The sequence below is a fragment of the Manis javanica genome, chromosome 2 (genome assembly GCF_040802235.1).
Source record: "Manis javanica isolate MJ-LG chromosome 2, MJ_LKY, whole genome shotgun sequence".
In the NCBI taxonomy this organism is placed as follows: domain Eukaryota; kingdom Metazoa; phylum Chordata; class Mammalia; order Pholidota; family Manidae; genus Manis; species Manis javanica.
The window spans coordinates 34697812-34724429 of record NC_133157.1 but is presented as its reverse complement, the minus strand read 5'-3'; the positions used below and the strand labels follow the sequence as shown (position 1 = coordinate 34724429).

At 48.3% G+C, this 26618-nt stretch overlaps 1 protein-coding gene across 2 annotated transcripts; it reads left to right on the top strand.

Annotated features, from left to right (window-relative positions):
- Window positions 1-5815: 5815 nt before the first annotated feature.
- GLIPR2 (GLI pathogenesis related 2) lies at window positions 5816-26567 on the top strand. 2 transcript variants are annotated; one of them, XM_017673759.3, is made up of 5 exons: window positions 6397-6786; window positions 16288-16396; window positions 16736-16839; window positions 18633-18710; window positions 25061-26567. In XM_017673759.3, exons 1-5 carry the CDS (start codon window positions 6774-6776, stop codon window positions 25219-25221), a joined length of 465 nt encoding a protein of 154 aa, XP_017529248.1. In that variant the 5' UTR covers window positions 6397-6773; the 3' UTR covers window positions 25222-26567. The 2 variants fall into 2 exon arrangements, with proteins under 2 accessions (XP_017529319.1, XP_017529248.1); XM_017673830.3 differs by lacking the exons at window positions 16736-16839; window positions 18633-18710 and having other exon boundaries at window positions 5816-6786.
- Window positions 26568-26618: the final 51 nt, after the last annotated feature.

Sequence of the window (26618 nt, the reverse complement as noted above, 5' to 3'; positions counted from 1 at the left end):
GCACTAACCCCTTTCTTGAGGACTCCATCATCATGACCTAATCACCCCCAGAGTCTCGACCTCCAAATACCATCACATTGGGGATTAGGTTTCAACATAAGAATTTTAAAGGGAAATAAACATTCAGTCTATAGCAATACAGATATCAGTATGAAGGGAGTTTCATTAAAGTCCCTTTATTTTCTAATTAAGGTAGTATTAAGTAATAATTCACCATCTACATTCTTTTTGGCCCTTTGATAGTAAAGCTTCTCTCCCTTTTGGTTTCCAAGCTCTGGGCAGAGTCGGGTGAACCCCCTCTCTTGGTCAGTGGGGACAGTAAGAAGCTCATGTACAGTTGAGCTCCATGGACATGACCTGGCGACTACTGCTCTCCTTCCCACCTTCCTGCCTTCCTCTTTCTGATACAGATGGACAGTGATGTCATCTAACTACAGCTTTCCTTTCTCATTTGGAGCACTGAGAGATGAACTTGGTCTACACATTAACAGGAATATCATGCTACAAATCACCTAAAATCTAGCAAACACTCCATGCTCAGCTGTGTCTGTTACCTCACAGAACTAGAACAGCTTGAGCCTTGTGTCTCATGCTTTTCTATTGACAGTTTCCACTAGAAAACACTCAGGTGACAAATGGTCAACTATGACCCAAAGGTTCCTAGACCACTTTCACAAGATTGTCCAAGGATGCCTTTCATACAAGCATAGTATCAAGTACTTTAAATTAATTATCTCATGCAGTTCTCACAAGCTTTCTGTAAGGTAAATAGTATTCCTAACACTCTTGACAGTTGATGCAACTGTAGGCTTGAGGAAATGAAATTATTTCTCCAGGGTTGCATGGCTGGTAGGTTGCTGAGCAGGGTTACTTTGAACCCAGGTCTAACTCAAGCCATGCTCACACTTATACTGTGTATTTTTCTCTAAGCACAGTTTTGGCTGTTTCCCATATGTATTTGAACAACAGTAATAAAGAAGAAAAATAAGATAAAGAGAAAAAGTATAAATATCTCTGATAAAATAAGGAGATTTTCTGCCAAGGTTTTTGGCAGGGTTTTGTTTCACCACTTTTTTAGTTGCTGTGGCCTTCTACCCATTGAGCTATTACAGTTAATTTTTTATTCCAAAAACCTCTGCATATCAAGAGCCAAAGCCTGAAGGGCTTAAAAGCATACTGTATATCTTAAGCCATAGTTTAGGGAAGAATTCATAATGATGGAAAAGCTTAGACACTGAGGTCTGAGTCATAGAGTGGGGCACATTCTGGGCAAACAGATTTAGGACAGAAACAAAATTTCCCCTTCTGAAAAGAGAGATATAGTGGACATTTGCTAGTTTGGGCTGCTGAACATGTGGAGGAGGCTCTATGTGAGTATAAAAATCTTGCATCTAATATGGCCATAAGCTGAAGGGGGAAGACATTTCTCTGTTCTCTTTCTGAAAGCTTGTGTGAAGGCATGTGACTGAAGTTCAGCCAGATAGATGCTTCTGCCCAAGAGGAGTTGACCCAGAGGTGTGAAGAAGGGCAGGGAAAGATTCTGGATTTTTGTTTGTTTGTTTGTTTATGTATTTATTTATGTATTTATTTATTTATGTATGTATGTATGTATGTATCTATCTATCTATCATCTATCTAATCTATCTATCCCCAAGGGTTGAAATATAGATGTGACTGAGTTTCCTTCAATGCACAAATTTAAGTTTAACACCATCAGCAGAATTTGGGCTTTATCTCTACAGAGAAACAAAGTTGTCTTTTTACATACCTAAATTGTGACTGTGAAATAATACACACACAAAAATAAGTGACGTTCTAAAGAGTGCTTTTAAGCATCTCATTTAATCTAAAAAACTTAAAATCCCCTTAGACAAGTGTTACGATCTTCATTTCAAGCACCTGTGTCAGAACCAGAGTTGGTGGTCAGAGGAGCTGGAACTTGGTCTAGGGCCACGTGACTTCACACCCACGCCCCATAGTCTTAAGTCAGTGCTCTAATCGTCATTCATCTCTGAACATCTGTTTGATTTTGCCTTTCATACTCCAGGAGGGACTTTTTAAAAATTTCTAAATAGTTAACATTTTTCAGTTAATTTTTTGTTATTAAGCTTACTTTTTTTACATTGTGTTCAGAAAATTTGAAGTTTCTACTTTCAGAAATTTACCATGGAGTACTTCAAGGCCTAATATATGGTCAACTTTTCTGTTTGTTCCATAGAAATTTGAAAATAATGTTATCAGATAGAAATGGTCTTAAACTGAAAGGTAGCTATTGTCAGACTGGATAAAAAAGAAAGACCCAACTTGCTGAAAGAAGGGAAAAAAAAGTTAAAGGATGGAAATTAGATGAACCTATTGACACTAATTAAAAGGAAAGCTAGAACTACTACCTTAATATTACCAAACTAGATTTCACAGGAAGGAATATTTCCAGAGATAGAGTCCTTTTATAATGAGAAGAGTCAGTTTATCAAAATGGTGTAAGAATTGTCAATGTTTATGCTCCCAATAAAAAAGGTTCAAAGCACATGAAGCAAAACTGATTAGAACATGAAGGAGAAATAGACAAAACTACAGTTACAGCTGAAGGTTTCAACACCAGTCGCTCATTATTTGATAAAACAAGTAGACAGAAAATGAGTTTAGTATAAAAGATTTGAACAACACTATGAATCAACTTTATCTAATTGGCATTTATGGGACATTCTATCCAATTACAATAGAACACACAGTCTTGTCAAGGATACACAAAACATTTATCAAGATAAGCTACATGAACATATTCTCATATTTATGGCCCATAGAACAATTCTCAATAAATGTAAGAAAGGATTGAAACCATACTATGTATATTCTCTGTCCATACAGAATCAAAGTGTGAGTCAGTAACAGAAAGATACCTGGAAATTTCCTGAATACTTGGAAACTAAATAGCATTTAAAAATCGCTCGTAAATCATGAGGGAATAAATCATGAGGGGAATTAGATATTATTTTGAACTGAATGAAAATGAAAACACAACATACAAAATTTGGTAACATGCAGCTAAAGTCCCACTCTTAAAGGGAAATTTATAGCACTAAATACTTGCATTATAGAAGGAGAAAGGCTTAAAATGAATGACCTCAGCTACTATCTTATGAAGCTGGAAAAGGAAAAGCAAATTAAATCTAAAATAAACAGAACAAGTAATAAATACAAAAAGAGAAATCAATGAAATAGTAAATGGGAAAAATCAATGAAACAAAAAGCTGTTTGAGATCAATACTGCAGTTGATTCTTGTTATTTCCAGTAGTTCTATAAAGTTGCTGGGACACTGAATTAGAGAATACTGAACCATTGCTTCTAGGGGAAATACAAGGTTAGGTTCCTGCTGGCCTCTGGTCACATTTTGTCAGCCAGTCAATAATAATTTGTCTTAATGTTGTCTCTGTTTAAAAACACCCTATGGAATTTATATTGTTGATTCATGAACATTGGACACATGGCCAACAGCACTATCACTCATGCCTGAGTGAAGCTCACCTAACACATACATTTTCTCCATAAGGCACACCACAGCCTTCATACTCTTAGGACCACTTCACGGCATTTCATTGGGGGCCATTTTAAGAAGCAAAATTACAAAACAAAACAAAACAAACACACACACACAGAAATGCAAAAATCATGGTACTCAATAGACTGTGAAAAGGACATTTGTTTACAGTATGATAGCTGAAACAAGAAGAGCATCCCTTTGAGCAACCTCAGCTGAGAACTTGTGTGTTGAGCAACTCAAATTTTTCCATCTGTGCATGTCCTTGGATGACTATGAAAGCATCACAAGTATTGACTTTGGGATTACAAATAAATCTTAGCAAGCAGGTAAATTCCTAAATAACAGAATCCACAAATAATGAAGACTGACTGTATTGATAAAACTCTGGAAGTCACAATTACCAATACCAGAAATGATAAAGGGACATCGCCTCACATCATATAAACAATAAAAGAATAACAAAATATTAGCAACTTTTTTCCTATGAATACCACCACTCAGATGAGTGAAATGGACAAATTCCTATTAAGAGAGCTGAATTTGTAATTTAAAACCTTACCTCCCCTCAAAAAGAAAAAAAAAGAAAAACACCTCCATGCCTAGATGGCTTCACTGATGAGTTATGGCAAATATTTAAGAAGGAAATAATACTAATTCTATACAAACTCTTCCTTTCCAGGTTCTTTTATAAGCCCAACATTACCCTGACCCCCAGATCTGAAAAAGACATTATAAGACTAGAAAACTAAATATAGAGCAACAGCCCACAAAACAAGCTGAGAGATTGAAGAAGATGTAAATAAGCAGGAAGAGACACCATACTAATGGGTCAGCAAACTCAGTACTGTTAAGAGGTCAGTTTTCCCCAAGTTTATCTATGAATTCAAGTCAATCCACATCAAAATCCCACCAGGCTTTTTGTTCGTTTTATGGTAAATGACAAGTTGATTATAAAATTTATACAAAAATGCAAAGGATTAATATGAACAAAGCAACTCTGAAGAGAAAAAAAAGAGTAGGAGGGTTAACAGTATCTGATTTCAAGGCTTACAGTAAAGCTGCAGTAATCTAGACAATGTGGTATAAGTATAAAAATATATACATAGATCAATGGAACAGAATAGAGGGCCCACATATATATGACAAACTGAGAAAGAATAATCTAAGAAATAATACTGGAGCAATTGGATAGTCATATGCCAAACAAGAAAAGAAAATGAGAGATTGAGAAAGAGTTGATTTCATACCACACACCATAATCAAAATCAATATAAAAGCTAAAAACTGTAAAACTTCTAAAAGAAAACAGCAACTTTTCTTGATCTTAGAGTAGGTAGGGAGTTCTTAAAGAGGACATTAAACAAATGATAACCTTGGTCAAACACTTTGTGTTTGACTTCTGTTGCCATTTCTTTTGTCTCTGTCTGCTGCCTGGACACTAGCTGGAATCAGCTGGGCAGTGACTCCCCTCCAACCAGCCCATGGCTCTTGGTAGGAGGCAACTCTGGCACTGCCCCAGATCCACTCAGCACACTGTCCCTACTCTGTGCTTGCTGCTAAGGCCAGCTCTGAGGCCCATAGGATACAACCCCACACAGACTCCAACAATGCCATGAAGTTTGCATTTTGTCCCCCACCCAGTCCTGGGCCCTCTCTCACTTCAGCCCTCACCTCTGTACAAGGAGATTTGAATGGAACTTGGTGGTCCCCAGATGGGCTTTCCTCTGCGTGCAGTGAGTGGCACCACTGCACTCCCCTTCTCCACCTACGGCCTTGAAATTTTGGGTACAGTGGAAACAGCCTTCCAGAGATTCTAGAGGTGATGTGGATTCTTCCTTCTGGGTTCATTTGGTCGTGTCAGGGGGTTTGTTGGCAATTGGAAGTTGAGCATAAGTGATTAGAGCCCCACCTAACACCAGAAGTCCCTTTTCATTCAGAATGAGCCATACTTTCTAACACTGTTTCAACAGACTAAAATACAGTAAGTGCGTTTGTCTGGAATGGAGTGAGGGAGTAGACAGAGCGGTGTCCAGCCTTCCTGTTGCCCTAATGGGCATTTGAAGCCTTGGTATTGCAACCTCTACCTTTATATAGTCAGCACGTCAGTTCACTTCAGGATCCATTTATTGAAAGGTCTTAAAATAAGCTTCCTTTAGTTAGGATTTACTGAGTCCCTTCCCCAGTAAGTAGTCACTCTGGTGGGGGGGTCATACAAGTGACCATCTGCATCTTCCAGTGCTCTTCTTACACAGAAGTGGGGCCATGACCAGGGCCAAGTCTCCCCAGTGCCAGGTGTATAGTGACCACTGCCTTCTAGGTCAGGGCTTCTGGAGGTTGAAGGGACCCAAAGGCCCTGAGGGATGATGACTTGCGTGGGCAGAGATGAGCCAGCACTGCAGGCTGAGAGAGCAGCCCTCTGAGGAAAGGTGAGGAGGTGGGAAATCTCAGCACACGTTCGGGGACTGTTAAGAAGTCTAGTCTTGGGACTGGGATGAAGGTAGGGAGCTGAGGAGACAGGTCTGGGCCCAGCCCTCCGAGGTGGGGGATTTGGCTTGGTCTGGCAGGCAATGAGGGACAAGCGGACAGGTCAGAGCCCGCTGGTCCATCCTCCCTGAGAGTGCCAACTTCAACCGGGACTACTCGCGCCGGCGGGGCTGCCCTGGGGAGGGGTCACGGATGCCTTTCTCAGCCCGGTGTTATCAGGGAGAAGGCGGCACGCTCGTGGTATTTGCGGAAGTCAGGCCAAAGTGGGGAGAGCACCGGCCCTGGTGACGCGGGCTGGAACCAACCCTCGCGCCTCGACAGTGAGTACCGCGGGCCTCGCAGCACGTTAGCCTCTGAGGAGCTACTGGGAACCGTCAGAGAAGCGCGAGTTTCCCTACGCACCCCCATTACGTGTCCCAAGAGGGCTGCTTGGTGCTGGGATCCAGGAGGCCCCGGGCTCCCGGTCACACCTGGGGAACCCCGGGCGGTCACTGGGGTCCCTTCGAGGCGGAGTTCTTCGGGGCCGGAGGAGGAGGGTTTCGCGGCGCGGGGGCGCGCGCCTCCTCCGGGCAGCCGGCGGGATAACCCCGGGCGTCAACGCCTGCAGCTGCCGCGGCCTTATAAGGCGGGGGCCGGGCCGCGCCGGGGGAGGGGCTGCGACCGGCCGGCCTCCGTCCTCCCAGCAGCTGGGGGGCGGTGAGAAGGAGCGCAGCGGCAGCGGGAACTCCGGAGCGCGCCGAGCCGGCCATGGGCAAGTCAGGTGAGCCGCGGGCCGGCGTGCGGGACGGCTGGAGAGCCCCGGGCTCCGGACTCCTCGCCGTCACCGTCGCCCGAGGCGGGCTGGATGTCCGGGGAGCAGGGCGGCCGCCTCCGCGCGGGGACTCCGCGCCCGCTGCGCGGCGGGAGCCCGGATGCGGGATGGAAGGGCGCTCGGGGGAAGCTCCCGGAGGTGGGCAGGTTCCGGGATAGCCGGGCAGCAGGGGCGGCCGTCGGCCCCCAGGAGCAGGAGGGCGGGCGAGGCCGAGGGAGCGTCCCCCTGGCCGCGAGCCAGAGATGGCGTCAGGGGGGCTTGCAGGCACTGATGGGATTAGCGCTCTGCCCTGTCGAGGCGTGGCTTTTGCTTTGTTTCAGGGGGACAGAGTTACGAGTTGGAAAAAACCACCAAACTATGACAACATCTCTCACTGCAAAGCAGCTGGCGCCAACCAGCCCTCCTGAGGGCAACTCTGAGCATCCTTTCCTTCAGTCGTTGTCCCTCCTCCCCTGAGCGTCCCGTTTGTGCCAGGCTCAGTCAGGTCTCACCCTGGTAGGGCGTCACGCTTCCCCTTTATCTCTCGCCAGTGGAGGCCCATCCTCAGCACTGTGGTTGTCCCCGTGAACTTTCTAAAATGCAGATTTCATCCTGTCACTTCCCAACACCTTCCATCCCATTGTCTGCGGGTGGGAGAGTAAACACCCCTCCACCTGCCTTGGGGCCCTCTGGGAGCTGGTCAAGCCCCTCACCTTCCCACTTAGATCCTGAGGCAGGTATGCTAGGCCCTTCCCTTGGGTTCCCTTTCCCAGCACTCACCACCAACACTCTGCCTCTCCCACTTTTCTGCAGTTGAAAATACTCCCCATCTTTCTAGGCTCAACTCCTGGGCAGATACCACCCACGCCCATTTTCCTCTTCCCTCGCCCAGCAGAGGGACGGCCCCTCTCGATATCTTTGTTGCAGCCCTCCCAGCAGTCAGCTTGGGACACTACCAGCCGTAGACCTGTTTCCCATAGACTCCTCACTCCTGGTGGCCAGGGGCCATGTCTATCTTGGCATAGTTGCTGCCTCACAAGAGGCTCTTAATGAACAGCTGTTCTGCTTCGAGGGAAGTTAGGCTTGTCAGCCTCGAGTGAGTGAGGCTGGGCCTCTTGAACCTGTTCTGAAGATCTGGGCTCTTGAGGTGCCAGGATTGGGAGTAAGTGGCTTTCCCTAGCATTGATCCTTACCTGCCTTTCCTGTAGTGACTGGACTGGCTTTCAGCTCTGGCTCTGCTAATCACTTGCTGTGTGATCTTGAGCAACTTCAGTAATCCTTCCCTCGCTATGCCTCAGTTTCCCCATCTGTACAAAGAGGGTGGCCTGTATGATCCTGAGGGCCCTTCATATCATGGAAAGGTGACATGAGGATTAGTCATGTGGTTAAAGAACGGATGATAGGCGGTGATGGGAGAAGAGCATGGCAGTTGTGAGAGCATTCTGAGAAATTAACTCCTTTCTCTGTAAATGAGGAGAAAAATCCACAAATTCTTTACAGCTACATTTTATTCAGTTGTTTCTGGCTTCTTCCCTAAGAAATAGCTTTCCAGAGCTGCTCATATTCATCTGCGTGTCCATTCTTTATCTGTTCCCCCATCTGTCCCTTCCTCTCTCCCTCACTTCTTCCTGCCTTTTCTCTGTCCCTCTTTTCCCTCCATTCCACCATCTATCAGTGCCAAATCGTAACCCACTGCTGTGAGGGCGTAGCCACTGTCTTCAGGAGTATTTACTGGATTGTGAAATGAATAATCAAGCTGATGGGGAGTGGGAGGCAGACAGGCAGTACGTGGCTCCAGTAAGAGATAGAAGGTGATTCAAACCACAAGACGGGCAGGTGAAGAGCATTGGAAGCTCAAGGAAAGGAGGAATCTGCAGAGGGGATCACTGAAAGCTCCAGGAGGGTCTTGGGAACCTGGGCCTTACCGTGGAACCAGGGGGGCCACTGGAAGACATAGATTTGAAAGCAGCAGGACCAGAGCTGTGCCTGAGGAGTGGGTATGGAGGGGACCATATGGGGATCTGCCGGAGGTGAGGGCTCAGGGGAGGCTACTGGAGTTACTCAGGCAAGTGACGAAGGAGGCATCTAAGGGGAGTGGAGAGGAGGGGATGGGGTTTTGAGATGGTATCCTCAAACAGATTTGGTGACCAGCTTCTCTGAATGAGAGGCAAGGATCAGCAGTGTGAGCCTGGGTGCAGGATGGTGGTGACACCTTCTAGGGTGGAGGTGCAGAAGTGGGCAGGTTTCGGCAGCAGGTGGGGGCAGTGGCAGAAGGCAGGTCACAGATGGTTCAGACAGGTGCCACCACCCCTCACACATACCCAGGCACCTTCCAGAGTGCTGGCCCAGGCCTATCACTCTCATTGCCACCTGCATTTTATTTGTCTACCCCAAAGGCTGAGCCCCCAGGACAGTGCCTGTCCCCCTTAAGGGTCCCCAAGAGAGTGACTTTCCTAGGTGACACAGGACCATCCTCGAAGTTCTAGGCCACTGGCCTGAGGCTGTCTGCACACACAGGGTCAGAAGCACTTACCAGTGTGTGTCCACGTGGGCTTTATGTGGTTCTATAAAGATGGTGGAAAGGAGCCAGTCCCTTGCCTCTTCGAGGCGTGTTTCCTCATCACTATATAGGAGCCAGCCTCTTTTTAACCCTTAACCTCAGCTATACCTCAGAGCTGCTTGGGGTAGCGGGCATTGCTGAAAAAGTATCATGCAACTGATACAGCTTAAACTCCAGCAGATGCTCTGCCCAGAGGCCCTGAGGTCCTGCTGCTAGCCCTGGTCTCCCTGCTGGGTTTCAGTTTGCAGCAAATGTGGTGGACGCAGAGAAAGGCAATGGCCTTGGGCTCAGTGGAGGTTTCTAGTCTGTAATAATAGTTATTACCAATTAATAAGCTTCTGCATGCCAGGCTTTGAGCTAGGTTTTTTATGTATGTCACCAACTTTTTGTAACAGCCCAGTAATGTGGCTATTATTAATTTTATGGATTTATAGATGTTGAGTAACTTGCTCAAGCTCATATCCTGACTGTTATATGGACAAGCTGCGATTTGAACTCAGCTCTCTGACTTCTCAGCTGTGTGCTTTCCCCTCTGCCACACTGACCACTTGCTACCTGCTCCCCTGCCTGCTTCTCAGCCTGGACTGTGGCCCAATAGTGACCTTTACACAGCCTCCAATTATCTCTAAGAATCTTAGTGTCCCTCAGTGCACATCTCCAAGCACCAAAGGCTATCAGAGCAGAAAGGCCTTTAGGGAACAACTAGCCCAGGAATTTTCTACTGGGCGATGCCCTCGCACCTCTGCAGGGTCAGGTCAGGCACAGCAGTTCCATTTTCATCTGTTTATTTTATTGAAAAAAACAGATTCAAAGAAAGGGCTTCCTGCTTTGAAGATACTTTGAAAACCGCAGATATCATCCTTCTCATACAGATGGGGAACCGGGGTGCAGAGAGGCAGGGACTTGCCCAGTGCTTGCCTCAGGGCTGGAGAATGGACTGCTTTTCTATGCTCCGGGGCATCCTTGTTCCCGTAAGCAATTGAGCAACTCTTCACTGGTCATCATTCTTGCCGTTAGGCAGAAGAAGATGTGTGTAAATTGAAAAGTGTGCGGAATTTGAGCAAGGAGAGTGAAGAGAGGAGCATTCTCAGATCTGGCTCTGATGTGGACTCACTGTGTGACCCTGGGCAATTCACATGCCCTCCCAAAGACTGCAGTTTCCTCATCTGGAATGAGAAGACCCCTGTCCTAGTACCTTCCCAGTGCTGGTGTCAGCATCTGTTTGTTCACACATGCACTCATTCACTCAGCAAATATCAGAGCACGAGCTCAGAGAAACTGCAAGAAGTCATCAAAGACCAATTTAAATGCCAGCAGCCCGGCTACTTTTATATCAGGGAGGGAATCTGACCAGGTAGTTTCTCCCCAGGCCAGAGGCAAAAGGGTCTCCACCCAATAGTAATGATAATTATTATAGTTGACATTTAGTAACTCTTCACTGTGTTCCAGAACATTGTTCTAAAGCATTTACATAGATTAATTCATTTAATTCTTAAAACAACCCTGTGACATAGATCCTGTTACCCCCATTTTATATATGGGGAAAATGAGACACAGAGTGATTGAGCAACTTGCCCAAGATCACACAGCTAGTAAAAGGCAGAGCTGGGATTTGCCTCTTGAATTTCCTCGAACCCAGGCCAAAAGAGTAGGAGCTGTCCATCTGGAGCTCTTCCTCCCTTCCCTTCCCTCCTTTCCTTTCTCAACCCTCTGCCCCTCCCCGACCTAAGGTGTTAATTTTGTCTTCCTGATAAACTAGCAAGACCAGCTTTGTGCCAAAGGCAGGACCAGGTCCCTTAGCCTCTCTCTAAGGGGAGAAAGGGACCTGTCCACAGTTCCTGCCCTGGCCTTTGATGGTCCTGGGCCTTTTTTGGGAGTCTGGAGAGGCCAGAGAAATGAGTCAGGCTGGGCTGAGGGAGCTACGGAAGAGGACGGAGGCTGAGAGAGGAGCCTGTCCCGCAAAGCCAGGAGGGACGAGGGGCACAGGTGTCAGCGTTTTTATCAGGCAGTTAGAAGCTCAGACCCAAAGGCACCTTCTAGAGTCCCCGTTCAGCACCCCCTGAAGTGCCTGTACCCTCTGCCCCAGAGCCCAGCCCTGCGCCTTCCCTCAGGGGCAAGCAGCTCCCTTTATACCAGGCGGCTCCTTCCACCTTTCAGCAGCTCTGACCTGAAGCCCCAAATCTGCCCCTGGAGCTTCTCCACCCACGGTTGCTGATTTCCTCTGGGGCTCCTTGGGCAGGTCTGTCCATAAAGGGTGTGGCACAGAGCAGGCTCTTGAGAAATCTTGTTTTCGCTTCCTTCCTCCCCTTCTCCCTGCTCAGAGAGTCGAAGGCCCTGGCCAGCCTCCCTGTGCCTGATCCTCCTCCTAGGTCTGGGGATCCTCTGGTCTCCCCTCTGTGCTTTCGCTGTCTCATGCCCCTTGGGAGTGGTGTGGGGTACAGGACAGGGTTCCCCTCTTCATGGGCCCACCCCTGGACCATTTGTGGCAACTTCCCTTCTTGAGCTTCAGTTTCCTCATCAAAAAAATGGGTACACAGAAGTCCCTACAAGGTGGCGAGAAGTTAATGTCAGGCCCAGTACCCAGAACGGCTGGCCAGCAAGCAGGAGAAAGGACCTTCCTTCTTCCGGGCTGGGACCCTGGGCCTGTGGGACCTCTCTGAGCATCAGTTTACCCTCCTACAAAATAAGGACATCATCCCTGGCCTCTCCCCATTGTGGGTTCGCCATGAGGGCTCTCCCTGCCTAATGCATGATGGATGGATTTCTGTGACTTTTTTCCTTACGTTTATCTGTGTTCTTGGGTTTTTCTACAGAAGTGGGGTGTGCCTCTTGCTGGGTATGGTCACCAGTGATATCTTGTCTCCCAAGGCTGAGGCCTTGCTCTGTGGACTGGACTGGCTGCCTTTGGGGGAGGGGACTCCTGGGGCCAGCTAGAGTTGTGGCTGTGGGGCCACCATGCCTCCCAGCCAGGGGTGGGGAGAGAGAGCCCCTCTCCTGATTACCAAGAAGTCCTCCTGCCCCCTTCCTGGGGACCCTGGCCCACGGAACTGGCCCTGCTGGGAGCAGTGACCAGATGTGGCATCTAGGCACCAAGCTTAGGTTGAGAACAAGAACTTTCACTTTTGCTTCTCTTCCCCCATTCTGGGAGTACAGTGACCTACTTTTTAGTAGCTTTATATGTCACTCTCTGCCAGAGACTGCAGGACATACAGCAGTTCGAGGTCCAGTGAACCCAACCCTGGATCTCAGGGTTGCCTTTAAACTGGCTTCACTTCAGCTACCCACCCCTCCCCTTATCTCCACCTCCTACCCAGAGACCCAGATCTCAGCACCACCCTGGCCCTTCTGTGCCTTCCCTTCTCACCACCTCCTCCAGGGAGCCTTCCCCAGTACATCTGTGGTCACTATTGCACATACACCTCCAGTTTTGTCCCACCGTAGCCTGCCCAGGACGCAGAGCTAGAAGGGACATTAGTATGGGCCTGGCCAAGCCTGCTTCTCCGATAAGAACTCTCTGCTGCCTTGACCAAGTATACCTACATCTGCGCCTATGTGTTCGTACACACTTAGTATTTTTTTTAACAATTTTTATTGAAAAAAACTGACATACAGTATAATATCAGTTTCAGGTGTACAACATAGTAATTCAACATTTATATACATAAAAAAGTGATCACCACAACAAATCTCATTACCATATGTCACCATATAAAGTTGTTACATATTATTAACTATATTCTCTATGCTGTTTTAGTAATATTTTTGAGACTCTTTCCAGAAGTTTTCCTTGAATATATAAATGTGTGAATAATTCTTTTTTTTTACCCAAGTGGAAATTCTGTTTCTTGCTTTCTTAACAATTTATACTAAGGACTTTCTCAATAACATAGAATTAAAAAAATTACTGTATTTATTTTCATTGTATGGTTGTACCTTCATTTATTTAACCAGTTCCATATTAATAGCCACTGAGTTGTTTGTATTTTTTTGCAATTGCAAATAATCACACTTGTTTTGATACTGTCTCCTTACAAAAGCTGTGAGTTCCTGAAGTCTGGGCTCAGTTGTTTGTCTTGCATCCTTTCATCCTACCCTGATGGGACCTTGTAGAACTTTGGGATTGGAAGGGACTTGAAACTCATCTGACTGGGCCTCCAGGGCCTGAATCCTTTTGAGAGGAGACACCTGCTTGTATTCCCTGGTGCCAGAGAGCTCACGACCTTGTGAGGTAGCCCTGTCAATCTTCAGAAGGCTTTGGTTGAGGGAAAGATCTTCATTTGAGTGAGCTGAAATCTGTCATCCTCCCCTTTCCACCTACTGGTCCCAACTTTGCCCTCTGGGGCCCCAGAATGCACCAGGGGCCTCCAGGCCTCCACAGTGTCTTCCGAAGTGTGATCTTCTCCAGGATGAACATACCCAGTACTTGACCCATTCCTTGTAAGACCCATTTCCAGCCCCTTCTCCACCTCATCACTGTGTTTGACTGTCGCCGCCTCTCACATAAGGCTGGGGCCGGCCTGGGTGAGGCATTCCAGCTGGGCACGGACTCGTGCAGGGCCTGGAGTGCATCACCCAGAAGCCTGCAGGTTTCTGGCAACCATGCCACTCTGCTGTCTCCTTAGCATATTGTCAACGAGACCCCAGTTTGATTCTCTCGAGTTGCTCTGCCTTCCACCATTTCTAATTGAGATAGTAAAACAAATCTTTGTGACTCCATTATTCCAAATACCACATTAACATACTAAAAGCCCAAATTTTCTTTTATTATTATTATAAAGTACTTGACATAAAATTGACCACCTTGGCCATTTTTAAGTATACAGTTCAGTAGTGTCGAGAATATTCACATTGTTGCAAAACAGATCTCCAGAACTTCTCTGTCTTGTAAATCTGAAACTCTATGCTTTTAACCAGTACCTGTTTACCTCTCCCTCTAATAAACCCACAAAACTTTGTCTTTCAAACCAAAGGCTTGGTCCAGCTCTCGGCCTCAGAGATTTGGACTTTAGATTGTAGCTCTGCCTTCCACCTTGTGACCAGCTACCATCGCCACATTTTTTCCCCTCCTTGCCTTGGTTCGCAACATCTCCTTATTCCTGCCCAACAACCAAAACCTCTGAAGTCCTGGCATTCAGTGCCCCCTACCCATCCTTGTCCCACTCCACGTTACCTTGACTTGGCCTCACTGGACTGCTCCGCTGACCCCACAGTATTCGAGGTCAGCACCACTCACTCTTCAGTTGACCAGAAACCCCTTGGACAGCTTGACCATTGTTGTTAGGCCTGCAGGTACCTTTGCCCCTTGTAGCCTAAAGTCCCCTGAGGGGAGGCCTGGGTCTCCTTCCTCCACCCCATCTCCCCTCACAGGCCGCTGTGGGGTGTGACTTGAAGGGCTGAGGGGCAGGGGATCTGACTGCGGGAGGGGAAGGGTACCCCCGTCGGGTCATCTCCTCAGCCTGGGGTTGGAAGACAGCAGAGGAGAAGGCTGGCCCAGGACGGCGGGAGGAGTGGTGTTCGGCCAGCCTCCAGTTTGTACCCTCGCTGCCCATGGCAAGGCCTCAGGGACAGGCAGGCTCCCACTGGGGCCAGCTCAGTTTAGAGGCCCTCTGTGGCCCCCACTCATAAGTTGTCTCAGGCACCCCCATTCCCACAGAGACCCCCAGACCCCGAGGGCTGGCATCCAGGGCCGTCACGGTCTCAGCCTGGCCAGCTCCTGCCCAGACATCTCTGGGCCTCATATCAGGGCCACCTTCCTGATCCTTCAGGCCAGGTTGGGTTGCTTTTCTCCAACTTCCTCTTGACCTGTGCCCCCGTTTGCCTGCACCTTGGCCCTGTCGCACGTTTGCTAGTGTCCATTTGCAAAGCTTTGTCCCTTCCCTGTGTGAGCTCCTTGAGGGCAGGACCTGGTGACTTGTCCCTGGCCCCCTTGCACACAGGGCGGGGCCTGGTACAGAGGAGGTGCTCAGCAGATGACCGGATGTTTGGATGATGGGTGGATGCACGCTGCTGCTGAAATGACGGTGAACCAACAGGTGGATGGAGGATGTGGAATGTCTGGGCTTCCATTTCAGATCCAAATTGGTGTTGCTTCTGTCCACTGTGACCTGCCTACCCTTGGCTTCTCTCACTTCCTCTCTCCTTAACTCCAGGCCCCTTGACCTGGCCCTTTCTGAGGTCTTGCCTCAGTTAGGCACGGGCTGTATCTCTTCCCTCACTGCAGCCCTGGGCCAGCTAATCACAGCCTGCCCCTCAACACAACCGTGGGCTTTCCTACACTCCCCCCTCACCCCACCTCTCCAGTGCTGTCCTTCCCTGGTCCTCTTTTCTTTATCTGTCCCTCTGTGTTCTTGGTTTCAACAGATGGGTGCAAGGCCCCCCTGCACCACAGCCAGGCCCGTTCTCTCCGGGCTCCTACCTCCAGCCATTCCCAGGCCCCACCACACACAATAGGTCCAGTCTGAGATGCAGTCTCCTTCAAACATTTTCTTTCAGAAGTCCTGTTGCTCACTGTCCAGCCTCCCACCATCTGCTGTGCACTTCTAGCCCGTCCTCCACTGGGCAGCCAGCAGGGTCTTTCAGAAACACAGATCTCATCAGCATATGCCCCTGTTCCCGTTCCTCCACTTCCCATTGCCTTAGATACAGACCCACATTGCTGACAGGGCTGGGAGGCCCACAGAGCCCATGAGGTGTAGGTTTGCAGAGATGTGGAAGGTGACTTCATGCGTGGAGACAGGATGAGAAGGTGTGGAGCAGAATATCATGGTTGCCCGTTTGGCTGGGGTGAAAGGGGACAGCAGCCTGTCCGTGTGGCCTGAGGCTTGAGCTGGCAATTACTCTGAAGCCTGCCGTCTTACTTTCAGGAGTCTTTTCTCTGCACTGAGATAGTCTCCATTTTGAAATCATTGCAGCTTCCAAGCAGTTCAATAATGAGGTCCTGAAGGCTCACAACGAGTACCGGCAGCGGCATGGCGTCCCCCCGCTGAAGCTCTGCAAGAAGCTCAACCAGGAGGCTCAGCAGTGAGTCCCCTCAGTGCCCCATAGTGACTCGGGCCCCTCACGGTACTGCTGCCGCAGTCATGGAGGGAGTTGGGGGCGGCTGCAGGCAGATGAAGCCAGACTCGAATAACTACTCTCCCACTCACCTAGGCATCCCTTTGGGCCTGTGGGCCTCAGTTTGCCTCTCTGTAAAATGGGGCCCTTGGGGGAGGCGATGCTCAGAAGAGATGCCGATGTGCTCCTGATTTCCTCAGCGAGCCGGGGGTGCAGAAGGAAGTTGAGCCACACCAGGCTAGGGCTTATTCTTTGGGGCTTCCCTGGGCTGCTCCCACCCAGAGGAAACACCATGGACTCTGGTAGGTATTCGGAGGCCCTGGCCAGCACGAGGATCCTCAAGCACAGCCCAGAGTCCAGTCGCGGCCAGTGTGGAGAGAATCTGGCGTGGGCATCCTATGATCAAACAGGTGGGTCATGTTCTTAGCCCCCCTCCCCTCTGCCTGAGCCAGGCCCAGGACGCCCACCGATCAGGCCCCTGCCGGCCTCAGCGCCCTCTGTGGTGCAGCCACAGGCCCAGAAAGGGAAAGGAACCCCCAGCTTCCTGTCTGCTCCCGGGGGCTGACTGCAGTTCACCACTAGGTCTCTGATGCAGGCTCAGCGCCAGGCCTGTGCTGGTGTCAGGGACACAGAGATGAGTCAGACTGCCCGCCTCCCCCCTCCTTTGGAAGAGCTTCCAGCTGAGGAGGGGGTGGGGGAGACAGACCGTTTCTGTGCAGTCTCAGCCTGAGCCCGTGGGCACTGAAGTATCCCTAACTACAGAAGAATGTTACTATCATGATAAATATGTGTGTGTGTGTATTGTTTTTTTTTACAGTGCTGGTGTCTCTATTTTTATCAGAAAAATGCAATAGAGCTTTTTCCATGTAAAAGAAATAATAATAATGGGAAAGACAATTCCTCTCTCAGAGGTCACAGCCTGGAATGGCGATCCCAGCCACACCGACTGAGCATTCCTGAGCTCCCTGGCTCTGACTGGGCTGTCGTGGCTTTTTAGGAAAAATGCTGGCGAGCACTGCCTCGCCCTCGGAAGCTTCCTCCAGACCCCGCGGGAGAGCGCCTCTCCCTCCCCAGGCCTCGCATTCCTGGGAGTTCCCAGGGGAGGCCCTCCCGTCCTCATGTATTCCCCAGCTCAGCAGCCCTCCAGGAGAGGCGTGTGCATGCTCCTGGGGAAGGCAGGAGCCCCAGGGAGAAGGGAAGGAATGGGAAAAGACCAGCAGGAGACACGGCTCCATCCTGGCCTTGTGCTGACTCCCTGTGGCGCCCTGAGTAAATCACTACCCTCTCGGGCCGTTTTCCCCGTCTCTAGAGAGGGGGCTGGGTAGGCAGGCTCTCAGGCAGTGGTTCCCCACTCTGGCTGCTCACTGGGATCTTTTGAAGAGCTTTTAAAACATGCCAATGCCTAGTTCTTTCCTCCAGAGACATGATACAATCAGTCTGTGGCAGGCCCGAGGCATCAGGGATTTTTAAATATACCCCAGATGAGGCCAGCATGTAGCCTCTGTTCTTTAAGGCCTTGCTACTCAATGTGTGGTCCATGGACCAGTGGCATCATCTAGGAACCTGTTAGAAATGCAGACTCACAGGCTCCACCCCTGACCTACTGAAGACAGAGTCTGCATTTTAACAGAGCCTCAGACAGATCGTGCACACATTAAAGTTCACCACTCAGTTTTCCGAGGTCCCAGGCTCTAGCTCCGGCCTTGAGATGTCTCAGGGCAATGCTGCAGGTTCCCAGTGGGCCTTCCAGGTGAGGAACCTTCTGCCTGCAGTGCAGACCCTGGCCCACCAGCCCAGTTGCTTTTCTCCTGTGGATTATTTCAGGAACCAGCCTTGGCGTGGGGTGAGGTTGGAGTCTCCCTGACACTCGGCGCATCATTAGAAGCCCTTGCCATATGTTGTATTCAACCCTCTTGTACAGAGGCTCAGAGAGGGGAAAGCCTTGCCGAGGATTACACAGTGAATTAGGGGCAGGGCAGGGACACAGATGCAGGCCCCCCTGAGCCCCGGCCAGGCCTCTCCCAACTCCCAACTAGACCCTCTCTTCGCCCTGGATATGCTCGGGGACAGGAGTCCCTGTTTCAGCTCATTGTCAGACTTGGACTTGTGGGAGAGGTGGTTCGGGGTTAATGGCCAAGATGGAAGGAATAGGGACTGGCTTGATCTTGGCTCCCAAGTTTTAAACAGTGTCTTTTCCATGCAGGAAAGGAGGTGGCTGATAGATGGTACAGTGAAATCAAGAGCTACAACTTCCAGCAACCTGGCTTCACCTCTGGGACTGGTGAGTGGCCAGGCCCTGGGCAGGGTTGCAGGTCAGGGGTCCGATTTCAGAAAGAGGCTAACACTCTGAAAATCAATCATTTCCCTCCTGTTTTACCTCTTCCATATTTCTCTGGTTTGACTTTGCCTAAAGGGCAAAACTCTCCTCCCCATCACCTTTCCCAACACACACTCACCCTCCATCGAAGAGCACTGGAGCTGCTGATTCCTGCCCCACCAGCTCAGAGTTCTGCACATGACTGGGGTCTGTCCTGAGAAGGCTGCAGAGTTAAAAGCTGCTGAGTGCTTCCTTCCAGAGGGGGTACCTCAGACTTTTCACCAGGCATCCTACTTCTAGTCTTGCTCCTGCCAAACAGCCTGCTCCCCAGCAGCTAGACTATTCTAAAACCCTCTCTACTCCTGTTGCTCTCTGGATTAAACTGCAAACAATGGCTTCCTGGGGCCATCAGGAAAAGGGCCCAGCTGCTCACCCTCCTGGTCTGAACTCCCTTGGCACCCCACATCCTCCCTGCCATGCTTCCCACGCATCACAGCCTCCCAGGCATTCTGCTTTCATCTTTATGCTCTAGTTTGTGGTTCTGGTGAGCTTGGCTGCTGAAGGGGTGAGCCAGGGTCCTGGCTCTATGGCAATTAAATCTGAGGGGTCAGGGAGGAACAGTAAGAACTTCCTACCAGTGATTAGGGGTGTGTAGGCAGAACCTTGTCTTCTTTTCATCAAGATCTGTGTCCAGGAGACATTTTCTTTCACAGCATCTGAATCTGGGTCTAGTCTCAGCTTGGACACCCTCACTTATGTGATCTTGGGTCAACTTGCTGTCCTTCAGTGTCTCCGACGGAGAGGAACAAGGCGCTGTCCCCCATGGGACATTCTGAGAACTGGTATTTAGAGGCAAGGAGGAGCCAGCTGTGAGGTCACGTAGCCTTTCTCAGAGGCCTCCACAGTGAGCAGTAACATTTAGCTTACCAAAGCAGCTCTGAGTTCTGGGCTTCATCCCACCCCTCACTAGGCTCCTGTCTTTTCCTCAAAACCTGCTCAGAGCCACCTGGGGCCAGGATGGGTTGGAAGGGGCTGTAAATTTCTCTGACCAGAAGGCACCCAGGAAACTGGGAAGGGTGTTCTCCCCCCACCCCCATTCCTCTACTCCACCCCACCCCACCCAGGGTGGAGCCACCTATAGCCTCCCACCCCCTGGATGATTGTTCAGAGGCAGAAAGTGACATGTTCTCCGAGCCAGTCACCATTTCCTGTGGTTTCCGCTCACCCTTTGGGCAGGACTTCTGCAAGTGTGTGGGCAGAGCTGTGATGGCAGAGGTAGAATCATCCACTGGGGCATGTCTCCTCTCAGCTCTCCAGGCTGGGAATAAGAAGGCCTCTTTCAGGGTCCTGGCTCTATGGCAATTAAATCTGAGGGGTCAGGGAGGCACACTAAGAACTTCATACCAGTGATTAGGGGTGTGTAGGCAGAACCTTGTCTTCTTTTCATAAAGATCCGTGTCCAGGAGACATTTTCTTTCACAGCATCTGAATTTGCTTTTCGCATGAGCAAGATTCACTAGCAACTGGACATGCGTCAGAGCAAGTTACTAGTGTTGCTCATGTGCGCACCCCTAACAGTTACAAAGCGCCTCCAAATCATGGCCTCATAAGCCTTGCATCGCCATTTGAAGGGAGGGCTTTATTCCACCCATTTTACAGAGGAGGGAACTGGGGCCCAGAAGGGGGAAAAGACTAATCTTATACTTTCTCTCCTCAGTCTGATGCTTTTTCCATGGCTCTTGCTCCAAAATGGGAAGTGTCAGAGTTGGGGGTAGGACTCAACTTTCCATGATCACTGACAACCTGTCCCACCTATTGCCCCACTTCTCCCACCCCTGAAGAGGAAAACCCAGAACAACTAGCCCCATGCCATCCCAGATGGCAGTGGGCAATGCTTGGGGACAGACAGAGCCTGATCCTAAGAGGAGAACACAGCTTTGGATGGTGTTATGATCACTAGATCCTTAAAGATCCTTAGAGCCATCTCCCCTGCCTCGGCCTTCCCCTGAGCTGCCGCTTGTCGCACCACTATTCAGGGATTCCCCAGCCTGAGTCCATGTTACAGGTGAAAGGGCTTCTGAATATCCTATGATCTGTCCCCCCACACTCTGGCTCAGCATCTTGTGAATGACACAGTTTTATACTATGTGCTGAGTGGAAAAAGACAGTTTCTTGCAATTCCTTGTTATGTTCTATCTTAATGAGCAGATTTGTTTATTTATTTATTCTGAATAAGCATTAGAAGACGTGATACTTGCATGCTGTATAAGGTGAAATTTCTTCCTTCCCTCCCTGGCCTCCAGTACTTTCCTCCCAACCAATGACACCAGTTTCTCTTGTATCACTCTAGAGCTATGCTGAGCTCCTACCAGCATTTGTATAAAGAGGTTCTCTTTTTCTGTTGTTTATACTCTGGTGTCAGATGGAAGATCTGTGTTGCACTTGGCTTCTGTCACACCGCACATTCATTGTTAAATACTGCTCCATGTCAGCACAGAAAGAGTTGTGGCATTCTTTCTCACCGTCATGTATGATTCCCTTGCAAGCATATACTGTAACTTTTAATGTGTTTTTCAAATATCTGTTCCAGGCAGTTGCAGTCCATAGCAGGAAGGAGGATGTGATCCCTTAAGAAGGAAGTTCTGTTAGTAGTTCAGAGTTAGAGTTAGTGTGTATCTGATGGTTGCTAGGGAAGTTGTATCCTTCAATCCATCTCTAAATACCCATCCATAATTATCTCTGCATAGACAGAAACCTCCCCCACCAGAAGAAAGATTACTTTGTCTCATCTCTTTGCAAAGGGCCTCCAGAGGCTTTCACACTTCCGGTGTGCACGTTGTGTCTGTAATCATTTTCTTGGCAACCAGCGGGCAAACAGCAGCTCTTCCTTGTCTGGGCAGCGGAGAGCATGGGTGGGTCAATGGCCAAAGTGTATAATCTCGAGAGAAAAGGCTTATATGTAGAAGGGCTTGAGCCTTAGTGAAAAGAGAGCCTTTGAGACCAGTGGCACCTGGCAAAGCTGCAGGAAGCCTGGGGCTGAGACTCAGAGGTCCAGGGACCAGGGTGAGTTGGCAAGAAGTGTTTCTCTCTTCTGAGGGGACAGAGTTAATGGGCAGCAGCTAATACAAGCTTAAGAGCAAGTGATGAAGTGCATGATTGTAATGAGGGTTTGCTTGCCTGCTCTGATCATATCACAGCAGCTCTACTGATAAGTGTTTATGTTTGGTTATTTTCATAAAGAATTTAGTAATGTCAAGTCCTATGGATGTAGACAAAAACTATTTAAAAATTATAAAAATGAAGTTTATCTGTAGGGAAAAAACCCCACAGTTTGATCTGTGAGCATTTATTCAGTCCTTCCCATATTACAAGACACAATGGGAAATGCCAACTTTGTCTCCTGGGTAGGAAGAGTGAGGATACAGCCTCCCTCTCTCCACTCCTTGCTTCCCTCCTTCCTCCTTTTGTTTCCTTCTTTAATTTTGCAGTAAAATATACTTAACATAAAATTTACCATTTTAAATCATTTTTAAGTATACAGTTCAGTGGAATTAAGTAATTAAGTACATTTCCATTATTGTGCAAACATCACCACCATCTCCAGAACTTTGTAATCATCCCAAACTGAAGCTCTGTACCCACTGTACAATAACTCCCATCCCTCTCCTACTGTTCTACTTTCTGTTTCTCTGATTTTGACTATTCTAGGTAACTTTTAGAAGTAGAATCATACACTATTCGCCCTTTTGTGTCTGGCTCATCTCAGTATAATGTTTTCAGGTTTCCATCCAGGTTATACTGTGTGTCAGAATTCCTTTTTAGGCTGAATAATATTTCTTTGATGTATATGCCACATTTTGTTTCTCTGTCGCTCTATCAATGAACATTTGGATTTTTTCCCCTTTTGGCTATTATAAATAATGATGCTATGAACATTTATGTACAAATATCTGAGTCCCTGCTTTCAGTTTTTTGGGGTGTATACCTAGAAGTGGAAATTCTGGATCATATCAATTCTGTATTCAGTTTTCAGAGGAACTACCGTCCTGTCTGCCACGGTGGCTGTGCCATTTAACATTCCATAAGCAGCGCACAGGGGTTCCACTTTCTGTCCTCACCAACATTTGTTATATTCTATTAAAAAAATATCCAGCCTGACGGATGTAAAGTAGTTACCCTCTTTCTTAACCACCCAGTGGGAAGCATCCCACTGGGTGGTTAAGCTATTCTGATTGTGATTTTCCTCCCTCCCTCTGCTTCTTCCATTCTTCATGAGATATTACTGAGCATCTACCATGTGCCAAGCTTAGTGCTAAATGCTAGAGGTACGGTTTCTGTAAGACAGATGTAGTGCCTGCGTCAGGGGGAAAACATGGTTTCCCCAGGGTTGTTCTAGCAAAAGAGTGCCATCCAGTGAAATGGAAGTTAAGTATTGACCTGTCAGAGGGTCTCTGTGAATCCTTAACAGTAAAGGTGGGAGAAATGAATTCCTAACCTCTGCTCCCAGGAGATAAGAAGGATTATGGTCACCAAACAAAGAGTACCTTACAGCATCAACTCTGTGACCCCAAAGCAGGAGGGGAGTGGAGGCTGAGCTATGTTAGTAGCTTGAAAGAACCAGTGAGTGAGGGGCAGGCAGCTTGAGCAGTGGGACACTGATGCTGAGGAGCTTCAGCAAGCCAGAAGGGTCTGGAAGGTGAAGCAGCAGCTTGAGAAGGAACTGGGCTATTTGGCTCAGAGCAGAGGAAATTAAAGGAAGCTCTGACTTGTCAAGGTCTCAAAGAACTCAAAACATAGAAGTCCTGCACATCTGGTGAGGGCAGAACCTGAGTCCAAGATGGTTCTTCCATATGCCTTTCATTCATTGACTCAGCCATTCACTCATTTATTCCGCTCATTCATTTGACAAAAGTTGATTTCCCACTTTCACATGCCAGGCTGTGCCAAGGTACTGGGTAGACTTGGGGGCAATAAAGCAGTTTGGCTCCTGCCCATATAGGGCTCAGTTTAGTGAAGGAGCCAAGCAAGTAATCAAACACATGTATCATTGCAAATAGAGTGGTATAAAAAAACAGGGTGTGATAAGATGATCTTGGGAGGAGGTATTCAGGGAATGGGTGGTTATGAAAGGCTTCTCTGAACAAGTGACATGTAGGCTGAGCCCTAAGGGAGAAGAAGATGCTGGTCATCGGATGAGCGTTCCACTTCGTGACCAGCTGTATTCAGGGGCTTCACGGCGGGAAATAACCTGATGTGTTCAGGGAATGGAAAGAAGGCCACCAGAGTATTCACTTTCATTCTAGTGCAGTTGGAAGCAACTGAAGGATTTTAAAGCAGAGAAGTAGACAGGTATTACTGTTGTCTCAAAATGATCACTCTGGCTACTTAAGTAGAAAATGACTTGGAGGAGGCAAAGGTGGATGCCAGAGAACCATTCGAGGGCCAGAGCAGTGGTCCAAGTGAGAAAAGTCCGTGGTTGGGACTAAGGTTTGGTGAATGTATGGACTGGAGATGTATTTTGGAGTTAGATTCTTCAGGATTGAATGATGGGTTGTTGTGGGGGAAAGTGAGGGAGGAGGAGGACTGCAGACCAACCCCTGGGGCTGTGTGCACAGGGGCACCTTTAAGGGGAAAGGGAGGAGAGGTGGGCAGTAGCCCTGGAGGGACCAAAGTCAAGGGGGAAGTTTGGATAGGTTGAATTTGAGATGGCTGTGAGTCATCTAAGTGGAAATGTGAAGGAAGTAGTTTTGTCTGGAACACAGAGAAGAAATAAATTTGGGAGCCAGGGAAAGATCAGACTGCCTAAAGAGTGCAACAGGAAAGGAACCCAGGACTGGGCCTTGGGAAGTGCAGGCCCTCGAGCCTTTACAAGTGGGATGGAAGAGGAGGAAGAGGCAGTGAGAAGGAGTAAGGGAAACCACCAGAGGAGAGTGCTTTGAATAGGGGAGGAGGCGACTTATTAAATGTTTCTGAGAGTCAAGTAAGATGGAGACAAAAGTGACCGCTTGGGAGAAACATGGAGGTCCCTGGTGACCTCAAAGAGTAGGGCCTGGGGGAAGGGGTGGAGGCAGGTGCCAGGTAGGTGGCATCCTAACCTCTGGGGTCACGTGGCTTTGGCATGGTCTCTAGGAGACCGTGAAACGGGAAGTCAGACTGTTGGGTGTTTTGTGTCTCCTTCCTTTGATGGGTGTCTGTGAAGATCAAGCTTTTCCAAGCCCAGCAAGATGGTGCGGGTGTTCCAGAATCCCTTGAAACAGCTTTCTCCAGGCTCTGCTAACTAACCTGTTCCCCTGTCCCCCACCTGCCCCCTGCAGGACACTTCACAGCCATGGTCTGGAAGAATACAAAAAAGATGGGAGTGGGAAAGGCATCTGCAAGTGATGGGTCCTCCTTTGTGGTGGCCAGATACTTCCCAGCAGGAAATGTCGTCAACCAGGGTTTCTTTGAAGAAAATGTCCTACCTCCAAAGAAGTAATTTGTCAAATGTCATGGGAAAGTGCCAGACTTTATGATGTGGATATGAAGTGCCTAGAAAACTCAGCTGTGTGTCTGTCCCTGTGGGTGTATGTGCTTGTGTGTGTGATGCATGTGTCTTGCACACTCTTTAGGAGATACAGTCTTATATGAACTCATTCTTATCAAAGCAGTGATTATATGAAGGCTTTACCCTCATTCATGGTTCCTACCGAGACCACAATTTTTGGACTTTGGAGGAAAAATCAAGTTTTAAACTTTTTTAAGCAAACTTTTACTGTACATTTCTCACTTATAATATCCATCCCTGAACCTTCTGTATTCCAAAAATTCATGATGCTAAGAAGGGAAGTTCATTTTATGGGTCTTCATGCATTATAATCTACTTTTGGTAGATAGTTAAGAATATTAAGCTCTCATTAAATATGACATAAAACAGCTTTAAACACATAAATATAAAACAGCTTCCATTGGAAACATGGAACAGGCAGGGGCTCCGTTTCACAGAATTACTGAGATTTCTCAGTTGTAAGACATGATGTCATCTGAAAGCCTCCTGGAATTCTCTAATGGCACTGCCAAAGAACAAATGGAGAAAAAAGCTTTTACTTCCTGAAATTTTTCTACCTTTTAATAGCAAAGTACAGCTACCACAACTACCCTTCCCACCACCACCACTTTTTTTTTCTTAAAATCTTCTGGCATTTCAGAGCTCAGAAGTCACCCCCTGGTTTCTGGGGATCCTGGGCCAGGCCTGAGACTTGCCCCTCCCCCACCTCTGTTAGGTGGCCCAGGGCCTGTTCTGGGAGAAAGCCCCTCACACTGCCTGGGCTTTTAGCCAAGCGGCCTTGAAATGGATGAAGTCAGTGTGGGGGTGAGTGTGCGCTTACACAGGGCCTCCAGAGGAAGCCCTCCAGCCTTCCCCACCCCCTGACCCAGGGCGGGAGCCCTGGGTGGTTCCTGGCAGCTGTGGCTGCAGCTGTGCTGCTCCCTCCCGGAATGTGTGACAGGCCCAAATGTTCCAGGGAGGTATCCCATTTGGGGCTTAGATTTGCTAATTTGGCTCTGTTTAGCCTCAAACTACATAAAGTTCTTCTGCATAATTTCACATGGTCCATGTGGAAGATGCCCAGCTGTGTGTGGCTGGAACCATGGCATCTCCAGGTGGTAAAATAGCAAGGCCAGGGGCTAGAGGGTTGCCAGCTTGGAAGCAACAGTCTGAGCAGGCCGGTCTTTGCAAAATGCTTCTTGAAGGTCTAAGTTGCACTGTGAACAGTCTGTCTCGTGCCCTTCATTTCACACAGGGATACTAAGACAACAATAAAAATCTTTCTTTTGTGTAATATCTTCCTGCCATTTGATTCATGCCCAATTCTTAGTTGGTGACTAAGGTAACCT